The sequence below is a fragment of the Salvelinus fontinalis genome, chromosome 14 (assembly GCF_029448725.1).
Source record: "Salvelinus fontinalis isolate EN_2023a chromosome 14, ASM2944872v1, whole genome shotgun sequence".
In the NCBI taxonomy this organism is placed as follows: Eukaryota; Metazoa; Chordata; class Actinopteri; order Salmoniformes; family Salmonidae; genus Salvelinus; species Salvelinus fontinalis.
The window spans coordinates 44002306-44015390 of record NC_074678.1 but is presented as its reverse complement, the minus strand read 5'-3'; the positions used below and the strand labels follow the sequence as shown (position 1 = coordinate 44015390).

The 13085-nt window shown below is 42.6% G+C and overlaps 1 protein-coding gene across 1 annotated transcript in view; it reads right to left on the bottom strand.

The window, feature by feature from the left end:
* Positions 1-13085, bottom strand: part of LOC129810941 (microtubule-associated serine/threonine-protein kinase 3-like) — a 58862-nt gene that overhangs the window by 18315 nt on the left and 27462 nt on the right. Inside the window, 8 exon segments of the mRNA XM_055861960.1 lie at positions 2120-2187; positions 2297-2429; positions 2624-2725; positions 5986-6195; positions 6557-6632; positions 8032-8189; positions 11007-11085; positions 12687-12707. Coding sequence (XP_055717935.1) covers positions 2120-2187; positions 2297-2429; positions 2624-2725; positions 5986-6195; positions 6557-6632; positions 8032-8189; positions 11007-11085; positions 12687-12707 — 847 coding nt within the window.

Genomic DNA, 13085 nt, shown 5'->3' with positions numbered 1-13085 from the left:
TAATTGTTTACAAGTTACTAATTATCTTTTTTGGGATAGGGGGCAGCATTTTCACTTTTGGATGAATAGCGTGCCAAGAGTGAACTGCCTCCTCCTCTGTCCCAGATGCTAATATATGCATGTTATTATTACTATTGGATAGAAAACACTCTGAAGTTTCAAAAACTGTTTGAATGATGTATGTGAGTATAACAGAACTCATATGGCAGGTGAAAACCTAAGAAATATCCAACCAGGAAGTGGGATATCTGAGGTTGGTCGATTTTCAACTCAGTCCCTATTGAATGCACAGTAGGATATGGATCTGTTTGCACTTCCTACGCCTTCCACTAGATGTCAACAGTCTGTAGAACCTTCAATGAGGCTTCTACTGTGATGTGGAGCCAGATGGGAGCTGTTTGAGTCAGTGGTCTGGCAGAGAGCCATGTCATGGTCACGCGCATTTCACATGATAGCGACCTGCGTTCCATTGCTTCTCTACAGACAAAGGAATTCTCCAGTTGGAACGTTATTGAATATTTATGATAACAACATCCTAAAGATTGATTCTATACTTAGTTTGACAAGTTTCTTCGACCTGGAATATAACTTTTGGAAGTCTTCGTCCGACGTTCGGCTGGACCTGCACGAGCATTTGGATATGTGTACTAAGCGTGCTAACAAAAGTAGCTACTTGGACATAAATAATACACATTATCGAACAAAACAACAAATTATTGTGGAACTAGGATTCCTGGGAGTGCATTCTGATGAAGATCATCAAAGGTAAGGGAATATTTATAATGTAATTTCTGTTGACTCCAACATGGCGGAATTTTTTTATTATTTTCTGAGCGCCGTCTCAGATTATTGCATGTTTTTTTTTATAGTTTTTTTTTTTTAAATCTGACACAGCGGTTGCATTAAGAACAAGTGTATCTTTAATTATATGTAAAACATGCATCTTTCATCAAGGTTTATGATGAGTATTTATGTTATTTGACTGGATAATTTCTCTGGATATTTTGGAGGCATTTCTGAACATGGCGCCAATGTAAACTGAGGTTTTAGGATATCAATTTTAACTTTATCGAACAAAACATATGTATTGTGTAACATGAAGTCCTATGAGTGTCATCTGATGAAGATCAAAGGTTAGTGATTCATTTTATCTCTATTTGTCACGTCCTGACCATAGTTCTTGTGTGTTTTGCTTGTTTAGTGTTGGTCAGGACGTGAGCTGGGTGGGAATTCTATGTTGTGTGTCTAGTTTGTCTGTTTCTATGTTCAGCCTAATATGGTTCTCAATCAGAGACAGCTGTCTATCGTTGTCCCTGATTGAGAATCATATATAGGTGGCTTGTTTTGTGTTGGGGATTGGTGGGTAATTGTCTATGTCTGACGATAGTAGCTTATGTGTGCACTTTCGTTTGTAGCTTCACGTTCGCGGTTTATTGTTTTTGTATTAGTTTGTATAGTGTTCGTTTCGTCTTCGTCTCTAATAAAAGAAGATGTATTCATATCACTCTGCGTTTTGGTCCGATCCATGCTCCTCCTCAGACGAGGAGGAGAACGAACGTGACACTATTTCTGCTTTTTGTGACTCCTATCTTTGGCTGGAAAAATGGCTGTTTGTTTTTTTGACTTGGTGGTGATCTAACATAATCATAAGTTGTGCTTTCGCTGTAAAGCATTTTTGAAAATCGTACACGATGGGTAACAAGATGTTTATCTTTCATTTGTTGTATTGAACTTGTCAATGTGTGAAAGTTACATATTTCCCAAAAATATTTTTTAATTTCCCACGCTGCCTTTTCAGCGGAATGTTGTCGAGGGGTTCCGCTAGCGGAACGCATGTCCTAGACAGGTTATCCCATAAAGCCATCGCCGAAACCACATATATTTTCATCTTGTTCTGTGGTTTGGTAACTTCCTATCCTATTGACAGACTCTGGCTGCACTGAAGACGTTGCATAGTTTGGAAAAGTGTGCGTCACCCGTTTCGCAATGGAGCCTTCAACCGCGAGGGGGGGTGCTGCGATACCACTCCGTTAAGGAAAGTTTCCCATTGAAATTAATGACATCTGGCGCAACGCAACGGACTGCTGAGGCGCAATGTGAATGAGGCATAACTCCTTACCTCCACAGACTCATCAGACTCCAATGTCATCGACGGAGCGGACTCATACTGCTCAAGCTGTACCATATCTAAAAGAGCAGGGTAGAAAGATACGATTTAACAGCAATGATGTTGATTGGTACTGGATGTCTGTCTCAAGTGCGGGAATCAATGTTACGGCAAAAGATATACCAATACCTTCGAGGGGGTCGCGAGTCAAGCCCAGTTGGTTGATGATGTAACGTGGAATGTCCGTCTTGATGCCCTGGCCCTCCTTGGCATGACCCTCGGCTGCCTCCAAAAGATGATAGAACTCTTCCGGGTCAAATTCCTGCCAACGACATCCAAGGGCCATTAGATTAGATTGGATTAAAGTGAATAAAATCACTTAGTCATGAAAAGGCTTATTGGCGATACAGTGGCTTAAAAAACAGCGACTAAACAGATTAAGAGAGACGGCTTTCCAACGATCTCGACAGAATTAATCGCATTTTCAATTGGAATTAGATTTTCTCTCCGTCTCACCAGGCACTCGAGCAGCCTCGCCGGTCGGGATATGATGATGAGAATCTTCTTCACCAGCTGGGTGATGACAGATACCTCCTCGCTCTCTGAGCGATCGTACGCCTGAAATGCATAGCCAACATGTTATAAGCTTCTGAACAGAGCACAACATGGAGATGATAAACTTTGTTGAAGACGCAGAAAGCTCAAAAACAGAGGGGCCTTTATATCTCTTTCACCATAGCAAGAGCGCAAACACATAGTATGTTGGCTTTAATGCTATGTCCAAACCAACCTAGCTACCTGCAGCATGACCACAGAATACATTACTTGCCGACATAGGCCCTGTCTAGAAAGAAACCCTGGCACCTAGGCACTTCTGTAGATCTGAGAGGACTGAATAAGTAAAATGGCGATAATTCCACCCAAGTGCCTTGGGGGGAAAGGGCAACAGGTTGTTCTTTGTTCTTCAGTGGATAATCAATTCCAGAGAAAAAACATGTTCTACAGAACACAAATCAGGAAGCCAATGGATCTTAAGCCCTCACACTATGCATCATTATTGGCTACCCCAAACATCACAATCAAGTACCTGGGCGGCAGGTAGCCTAGCGGTTAGTGTTGGCCCAGTAACCGAAAGGTCGCTAGTTCGAATCACAGAGCCGACTAGGTGAAAAATCTATTGATGTGCCCTTGAGCAAGGCACTTAGCCCTTATTGCTCCAGGGATGCCGTTGATAATGGCTGACCCTGGCCATAACACCACTCTCTGAGGTTGTCTCAGGGGCAGTTGGAGTATGCAAAAAACACTGTGATGGAAAATTTGATTATGTGAAGAGAGAGCCTTGAAAATGTTCATCTTGTCTTAGTGTCATAAATAATCCTTGGTTCCTGCCTGTGCTTGGTAAAGATATGATTGGGGGGGGGCGACATGACCCCCTCCTTAGGACCATCTGGCAGAATGCCAAGAATATGGTCTATAAGTTAAGATAGGAGACGGTGCCTGACAAATGCCCGGAACCAACCCAATGAACTATGCCTATGTAAGCAGTATATAAGAGATCTAACAGGACTGCCCCGGGGGAGCTCACTTCAAACCGGTACTTTATGCATCTAAGTTTGACTGACCTCTCCAGCTTGCTGTTAATAAACAATGATTCATTTAAGATTGACTTCGAGTGTCCTTGTGTAGAATTTCCACAACAACACATTTGAAATAAGACAAATATAAGCACCCACCAAATTATTATTATTAGGTTCAAATGCATTGGAGTATTTATTTGTATTTCAAAATACACTGTATTTGAGTATTTTCAAATACATGCCAAAACTTTCCTAGTGTATTTCCAAATACGTTCCAATATTCAACAACTTGTATTTTCCAAAGAAATTATCTGAATACTTACATTTAAAAGTATGTGAAAGTAATCGAAATAATTGAAATAGTATTTGAACTCAGGTCTGATACACACACACAAAGAGGACGACTAACTACACTGAACAAAAATATAAACGCAAAATGTAAAGTGTTGGTCCCATTTTTCATGAGCTGAAATAAAAGATCGCAGAAATGTTCAATATGCACAAAAATATAATTTTTCCAAAATTTTGAGCACAAATTCGTTTGCATCCCTGTAAGTGAGCATTTGTCCTTTGCCAAGATAATCCATCCACTTGACAGGTGTGGCATATCAAGAAGCTGATTAAACCGCATGATCATTACACAAGTGCACCTTGAGCTGGGGACAATAGAAGATCCCTCTAAAATGTGCAGTTTTGTCACACAACACAATTCCACAGATGTCTCAAGTAGAGGGAGCGTGCAATTGGTATGCTGACTGCAGGAATGTCCACCAGAGCTGATGCCAGATAATTGAATGTTCATTTCTCTACAATAAGCCACCTCCAACGTCATTTTAGAGAATATTTCAGTATGCCCAACTGTCCTCACAACCACAGACCACGTGCATGACGTCGTGTGGGCGAGTGGTTTGCTGATGTCAACGTTATGAACAGGGTGCCCTATGAATGCACAGAGATACCGTGACGAGATCCTGAGGTCCATTGTCGTGCCATTCATCTGCCGCCATCACCTTATGTTTCAGCATGATAATACACGGCCCCATAACACAAGGATCTGTACGCAATTCCTTGAAGCTGAAAATGTTCCAGTTCTTCCATGGTTTGCATACTCACCAGACATGTCACCCATTGAGCAAGCTTGGGACGCTCTGGATTGACGTGTACGGCAGCGTGTTCCAGTTCCCGGCAATATAAAGCAACTTCACACAGCCATTAAAGAGGAGTGGGACAACATTTCACAGGCCACAATCAACAGCCTGATCAACTCTATGCGAAGGAGATTTCGCGCTGCATGATACAAATGGTGGTCACACCAGATACTGACTGGTTTTCTGATCCACACCCCTACCTTTTTTTAAAGGTATCTGTGACCAACAGATATATCTATATTCCCAGTCATGTGAATTCCATAGGTTAGGGCCAAATACATTTATTTCAAATGACTGATTTCCTTATATGAACTGTAACTCCGTAAGATATTTGAAATTGTTCCATGTTGCGGTTATATTTTTGTTCAGTACATTTACCACACGTTACATAAAGTGAGTTTGCCTTCAAGGAAAACTGTCTGCTTGGGTTAGAATGGTGAGAGCAAGACTGAGTTTCGATATAAGGGGAACTCAGGGGAAGAGAATGCACGCTGCTCTGGATAGAGGAGCTCTGGATAGAGGAGCTCTGGATAGAGGAGCTCTGGATAGAGGAGCTCTGGATAGAGGCGCTAAACACAGAACAATAGTGCAGTGAGAACTCTGAATTTAAAATGCAAAACCTGAAATATGTTGCGCATCACAGAAAGACGTCTAGCTGGAAACAACTCCAAGGAACCACATGAGACAGCCTCAGTCATGCTGTGGCCTCCGTGAGGGCAAATTTGATCCATTAATAACAAAACAAGCCAAGGCAATGAGGACGAACGTCTGAAAAAGGAGGAGAAAAGCGATGTGTCCTTAACAGATGGGTTAAATGTGGCCAGAAATATTATACACACTCGTATCCCCAAGAAAATACATCAGACAGGACGTTACATCAACAAAGGAGAATATTCCTTGGCTGTATTCTGAGGGCCTCCTGATTCAAACGGTGAGTTCTCATCATTGGCTGCACTAGCTAAACCATACAAATAACACGCCATCCAAAAACAACTTATTTATTCCTCAGGGGGTTGACATATCATACGCAAATCAGAAAACACCTGGATGCCCAAGGGTAGTCTGAGGAAACACATTTTAGACTCAAGTGCCGGCAGTTATTGTCCGATCACACTGATAAACCTAGACGCAAAGATATTTGTGGATATCCCACCTCGTGGAGCAGCTTCTCCAGTTTCTCCTGCAGCTCCACAAAGTAGCGTGAAGTGACCACGCCAGTGTGGGACTTGTCCAGGCAGTCTCGGACCAGCTCCACCAGCTGGTGCTGGATGAAGCCCAGCACGCCATCGGACAGTGGGAGGGTGCTGTCTGGGGAGCAGGCGGTGACGATATCCAGCAAGCGCTCTTCCATCTGTGCTGTGGCCTAAAGGGACAGCAAACACACACAACATTATACCAAAAAAACACACCTAAGCCTTAGTTTAGTAACATCATAAATAGTGAAAATGCATTCAATCAAAGCCTGTAACCAAGTGTAATCCTCAGTATCACCCAAAACAGGGTACCCATGGTTAAGTGGTCCTTCTGGAGCGCCCAATACTGCTAATTATCTTCAGACATGTTATGGCGACCACGGTTAGTCCAAGTGCAACGTTCAGAAAGTCAGATAAGTCAGAGTATTCACATTCCCCAGAAGCAGAGGGGAAATTAGCTTTCTGATTATGGCAAATACAAACAGACATTGCTTCCTGTACAACAAAGGGGGAGGAGACAACATGACATACCTTAGGGAACCGTTCTTTGTAAACATGGTTCATCATGACAACCTCATTATCGAATGAACCCATTGTTCTTCCGGGGCTAAAACAGAAAAAGACACAGATCTTGTAAATTGTTATTTTTACAATCCAACCAAATGGACTGACAGAGCTCGCAAAAATCTGTGAAGCAGTCGGCATTTGGTGGGTGGCTGGTTGCAATATTTTGAATAATGGCTCAAATGATCATCCCAAGTGAAGATTCATTGTGGAATAGTGAACATGCAACATTCAGACAAAGATAAAAAAATCTAATCTCTTCAAAACATCTAATCTACACATTTTATTTGGCTTCCGAGCTCATTTCCTGTTTTACTTTGCTACTTTAGATGTTTTTTTTTTAACTCTTCAGTATGAGGTAAGAGAACAGCTGGTGTAAGACATGGACCACATCTACACTGTCTGTCTGGCCCATGTAACAGACCAACAAGCCCTTACCTCTCACGTCATCCCGCCTAATCTCATTGTCCAAGAGTTAGGGGTACGGTGCAGAAATACACCCCAGCCACAGACCCATTCAGAGCTTTTTTTTGCAATGAAAGAGGCTTCTGTTGCAGCAGATGGCAGCCTGACCACCACACACTGCAGCCCGCCCCCTCCCCCTAACCCACCCCCTGAGAACCTCCAGCCTAGCTGGTACCCGCAGTGCTCTGCACCCACCCACCTACGCACTGCATGCCATGCCACGACAACACAGGGAGCTCGGGCAGAGCATGGTACACAGCGCTGCTCGCCTTAAGCCACGCAGCAGCACCACGCTCTGCGTCCTAATCTTTGCTTAAAATCGGACCCTACGAGAGTCCCACAAATTGGTGCAGTATGTTACTTATTACAAAACAGGCTCATTTTCTACAATTATTCTACCACACTGGAACAGTGAAGGTGGGAACTGCAATCCCACTGTGTAGTGAGTTTAGCTAGAGGTCAAATTGAGGCGTACTGAACGTTAGCAACTGCAAAATACTTTAGCTTTACTTTGTTACAGGACTGAATACATTTTGACTGACCACACTGTCAGAACTAGCAGCAGGGTTGGATTGTACAAAGCAGGATCAATAACTAGCTAACGCATTGATTCTGCTTTGTGAAACAGCCCCCAGGTAAGGGGATATAGATGAATACATTGTCTCCATTCGTCAGTTCACTGTGTAAATACTCCACTGACTCATGCTCTCGTCCACACCTAAGTTCTCTATCGCAACATAAAGGGAGGTGAGTTAATTAAGAACCAGGCAAAACAATGAGATCCCGGTACGGTACAGTCAAATCTGGATTTGACTTAATACATTGTTTTTGAAGATGTTCTAATTAGCATGTAATAAATTACCAGGTCTGATTAAAAAAGAAAATCCACAAAAATGTACGTAAGGGTGATGATGCATTAAATCTCATTTTGATGATATGGCACATTACAGTTAAGGCGAGGGTCAACGGACGGCTACCTGAGGCTGCGGGAGCGGGGGCGCATGAACGGCGAGGGTCGCACATCCTCGTCGGTTACGCTCTCTGAGCTGCGGAAGTGCTTGAACAGGAAGTGGAGCTCGTCTTGAGTGGGCTGGTAGGGGAGCTGGTGCAGGCGCTCCTGGGAAGAGGAGGAGGACTGGAGGAAAATTAGTACTTTTAACATTCAAACGCCAACACTTTATCCTGAAGGATGGAGGATCGGTATCATAATTAGGACAAGAGAACGGTTATTTCATGTGGCTTTTGAGGCCGAGTACATTATTTTCCTGATTATTTTTATGAGATGAAAGGCACACTCTGGCAGCTCCTGGCAATCTGTCAGATGTTTTGCCCCATGGGTCCTGAATAGCAGTAGATCATGGTGACTTGGCCTGTTGCATCTGTGATGCCCCTTTTCTGCCTGCTCATAAAGAGGTCACTGAGGATCACTGAAGGGCCTATTGTCCCAGTCTGACCTTGCCACATATGCCGACCTTTCCATTATAAAACTACTCACAAATGGAGGAACACATGGCCTGTTCTCATCTTAGACCCTCATCAAATTTTTACACCACCCCCACCCTTCTCCTTCAGAATTGAGACCTTTGTTTAAAAAAAATTCAACCTAATTCAGCCTTGGGACAATTTGTTTCTTGAGCGGATGGTCGGGGTGCCGGAACATAATTACAAATAATCCGAAGACTGCAAATTGACCGCAAGAAGTCCAAACATACAATGCATTCGGAAAGTATTCAGACCCCTTGATTTTTTCCCCTTTTTGTTACGTTACAACATTATTCTAAAATTGATTCAAATGTTTTTTCCTCAATCTATACCCAAAACCCCATAATAACAAAGCAAAAGCAGGTTTTTAGACATTTTTGCAAATGTATAAAAAATAAAAAACGTAAATAATACATTTATTCAGACCCTTTACTCAGTACTTTGTTGAAGCACCGTTGGCAGCGATTACAGCCTCGAGTCTTCTTGGTTATGACATTACAAGCTTGGCACACCTGTATTTGGGGAGTGTCTCCCATTCTTCTCAGCAGATCCTCTCAAGCTCTGTCAGGTTGGATGGGGAGCATCGCTGCACAGCTATTTTCAGGTCTCTCCAGAGATGTTCGAGATCCTGAGCGCTCTGGAGCAGGTTTTCATCAAGGATCTCTCTCTACTTTGTTCCATTCATCTTTCCCTCGATCCTGACTAGTCTCCCAGACCCTGCTGCTGAAAAACATCCCCACAGCATGATGCTGTAAACATCATGCTTCACCGTAGGAATGGTGCCAGGTTTCCTCCAGACATGACACTTGGCATTCAGGCCAAAGAGTTCAATCTTGGTTTCATCAGACCAGATAATCTAGTTCCTCATGGGACTCTGAGAGTCCTTTAAATGGCTTTTGGCAAACACCAAGCAGGCCTTCGTGTCTTTTACTGAGGAGTGGCTTCTGTCTGGCCACTCTACCATAAAGGCGTGTCTGGTGGAGTGCTGCAGAGATGGTTGTCCTTCTGGAAGGTTCTCCCATCTCCACAGAGGAACTCTGGAGCTCTGTCAGAATGACCATCGGGTTCTTGGTCACCTCCCTGACCAAGGCCCTTCTCCCCGATTGCTCAGTTTCTTCCATTTAAGAATGATGGAGGCCACTGTGTTCTTGGGGACCATCAATGCTGCAGAAATGTGTTGGTACCCTTCCCCAGATATGTGCATCGACACAATCCTTTCTCTGAGCTCTACGGACAATTCCTTCGACCTCATGGCTTGGTTTTTGCTCTGACATGCAATGTCAACTGTGGGACCTTATATAGACAGGTGTGTGCCTTTCTAAATCATGTCCAATCAACTGAATTTACCACAGGTGGACCCAATCAAGTTGTAGAATCATCTCAAGGATGATCAATAGAAACAGGATATATTCAGACCCATAGCAAAGGATCTGAATACATATGCAAATACGGTATTTCTGTTTTTTATTTTTAATAAAAACCTGTTTTTGCTTTGTCATTATAGGGTATTGTGTGAAGATTGATGAGGATGTATATATTTTTTTTAATCTATTTTAGAATAAGGCTATAACATAACAAATTGTGGAAAAAGGGAAAGGGTCGGAACACTTTCCGAATGCACTGTATATAATACCTGGCTAAAACAATCATTTTAAACCTTGCTGACATTTGTACACAATATATCTCTCAATTATGAGTGGGAATAATTTGTAACAGATTTCCAAAATGTAAATCACTTGGAGCTGATTTGCTGGTGTTTTTAAAGTCGTATTTTGTTTAAATAAAATCACACGCGGGCCGAATTAGGCTGCCAGTTCGTGAACCCTGTCCTGTCTCACGCAGCACGTATAGAGTGAAAAGGTACCAAGTTTATCTGTCTGTCAGAAACGTAGATGCTGGTGGATTTGTGAGCATGAGAGTTTATATTAGATGTGTTGGGGCGTATGGGGAGCAGAGGCCTCAACTCACCAGTCGCTATAAAGCCCCCACAGTTTTATTCTCTCATATAGAATATTTGATGTTCACATCTTATTCTGTTAATTCTGTTCATGCTTAACCACGAACAACATCCGCAGGGTAAGTAAAAGATAAGATGAGGGCATTTAAGTGCGCACCCCGTAGGCCGAGGTGCATAGATAATGCTCCTCGAAGCATCAAATCCTATTACAAGCACAAATACAGAACATTAGCCCATCACGTCACACTCGAATACATTCGTGTACTATGGGCGCATTATCACTAGGCATTATCCACCGCAGGCTAGGAGCCAAACATAAATGACTCATTCAGACACATAATGATTCAAGACGGGATTTGTCCCGTTTGATCACATGGTCACAGTGTTATTTCTTTCAGCCACAGACACTTTTTTTTTTATCCTATTCAGATCTTGTTGAATGGTTTATATGGTGCTGTGAGACTGCAGTTACACATGGACCCTGTGGGTGCTGGGTGAGGGTTAGAGACTTACAGAGACGGTGGAACTGGGGGGGTTGGTTCCGTAGCCGGAGGAGGGGAGGGACGCCAGTGACCATCTTCTGCCTTCCGCTCTGGAGAGAAACAGACAGACATTGTTATGTTACCTTGTACATTTGCATATCATATCAACTGCCTTGGAACACGTTACGTCTTCCCCGCACTACACTGAAAGCCTTGTGTCTTGCTATTACTCTGTTCTTCGTGATGTAATATGCATTCGGGGATTGTGTAATGTGTAATTACTATGCACTTACAATGTACAGTCAGGCTCATAATTAATGGCACCCTTGATAAGGATGAGCAACCAAGACTGTATCGATAAATACAAATACTGAGCTATACTGTATGGTCAAATTTGATTATTTATTTATAATATTTATTTATTATTTGATACTAATACAATTGCACAGAGGAATAGATTGTTTAACAAGTAATCAAACAAATCTAAAGATAGGGGTCAAAATTATTGGCGGCCATGTTTTCAATACTCCAGCACCCTCCCTTTGAGAGGATAACAACACTGAGCCTTCTTCTAAAATGTTTTATGGGATTTGAGAACACGTTGGGAGGGATCTTAGACCATTCCTCCATACGGAATCTTTCCAGATCCTTGATGTCCTTAGTCTGTGCTTATGGACTGCCCTCTAATTCAAACCACAGGTTTTCAATTGGTTTCAAGTCCAGAGGCTGAGATGGCCATTGTAAAATGTTGATTTTGTGGTCAATTAACCATTTCTTTGTACTTGGGGTTATTGTCTTGCTGGAAGAGCCACTTGCTGCCAACTGTCACCCTCCTGGCAGAGGCAACCAGGTTTTTGTCTAAAATGTCCTGGTACTTGGTAAAGTTCATGGTGCCGTTTCTAAATTCCCCTGTATCGAGGACCTGTGTGGTTCTGGTACTGGTTCCAACAGACATTTTAACTTATAAATTGATCCGTGGACACCGTCTATCGAAATGGCTTGCATTGAGCGGTAGCCATGGTTCTCACGGACTCATGAGTCTATCTCTTCCGCATGTGTGACGTAGGATGTGAAATTTGACAGCACTTAAAGCTGGGATTTCCCACCTACCATTTCATTTCATCAATCAACTCCTGGCTGAACCCTACGTCACAGCCACTGACAAAGCACATGCCTGGACCCTTACATCGTAACCAGCAGGAGAGTGGTTTCGTCGCTCTAGCACATTCAGAATCGAGTTCTGGCCAACTTTATCAAAGTAATCTAAAATAGATTTAAACAAAAAACACTTCCTGCATATGGGTATGTTTTTTCAACGCCAAACCCACCACTTGTGTGTTTGGCCAAAGAGCTCTATTTTCATGTCATATGACCATAGCAACGGTTCCAATCCAAGTGGCAATGCAGTTTATCTATGATGTTATGGCAATTTTGCTTTCACTGGTCCTGTGGCCAGTGAACGGCATCATTGACCTTAATAGCTCAATATAGCTGCAACATAGCTACAATAATAGCTCAGTGTTTATATTACTTATTTTACACAAGGTATTTTTTGCTGTTCTTTATCGAGGGTGTAAATAATTACGGACCTGATTGTATCTGGGCTGATGAAGGACAAGGGGATGTGATCTTTTCAGAAAAAGTGGTAACCAAATATAGAGGCGAGAAAGGAGAAAGGCATGAAGGACAATAGAATAAGAGAAAGATCTACCTGTCAGTACGGGCCATGTGGCTGAGGTCACGACAGCAGGAGAAGCAAGAGAGAGATTACGGGGGAACATTTTAAACTGTTACAAGTTAAGTTTGCATCTTTCTACAGTCTCATGCTTAGATTGAACATGACTGCGATAGTGGGCCACTGACCTGTGACATTTCATTTGACGAATGAAGTCTGACACAATTGGCTAATGTGTCAGACTTCATTTGTCTAGCATGGGGAGTACAGGTTCAACATGAATTCAAAGAGCAAAAAAAAATACTGTAGCACTTATTTGCTCTTTCTAAAAACCATGGATACGGGCAACGGAAATGATCAGGGGGCTAAAATTATAAAGGGTCTTATCATTTCAGTGCAGTTCTTTTTCAGGCCGTATCAAATTTCCAGAGACAT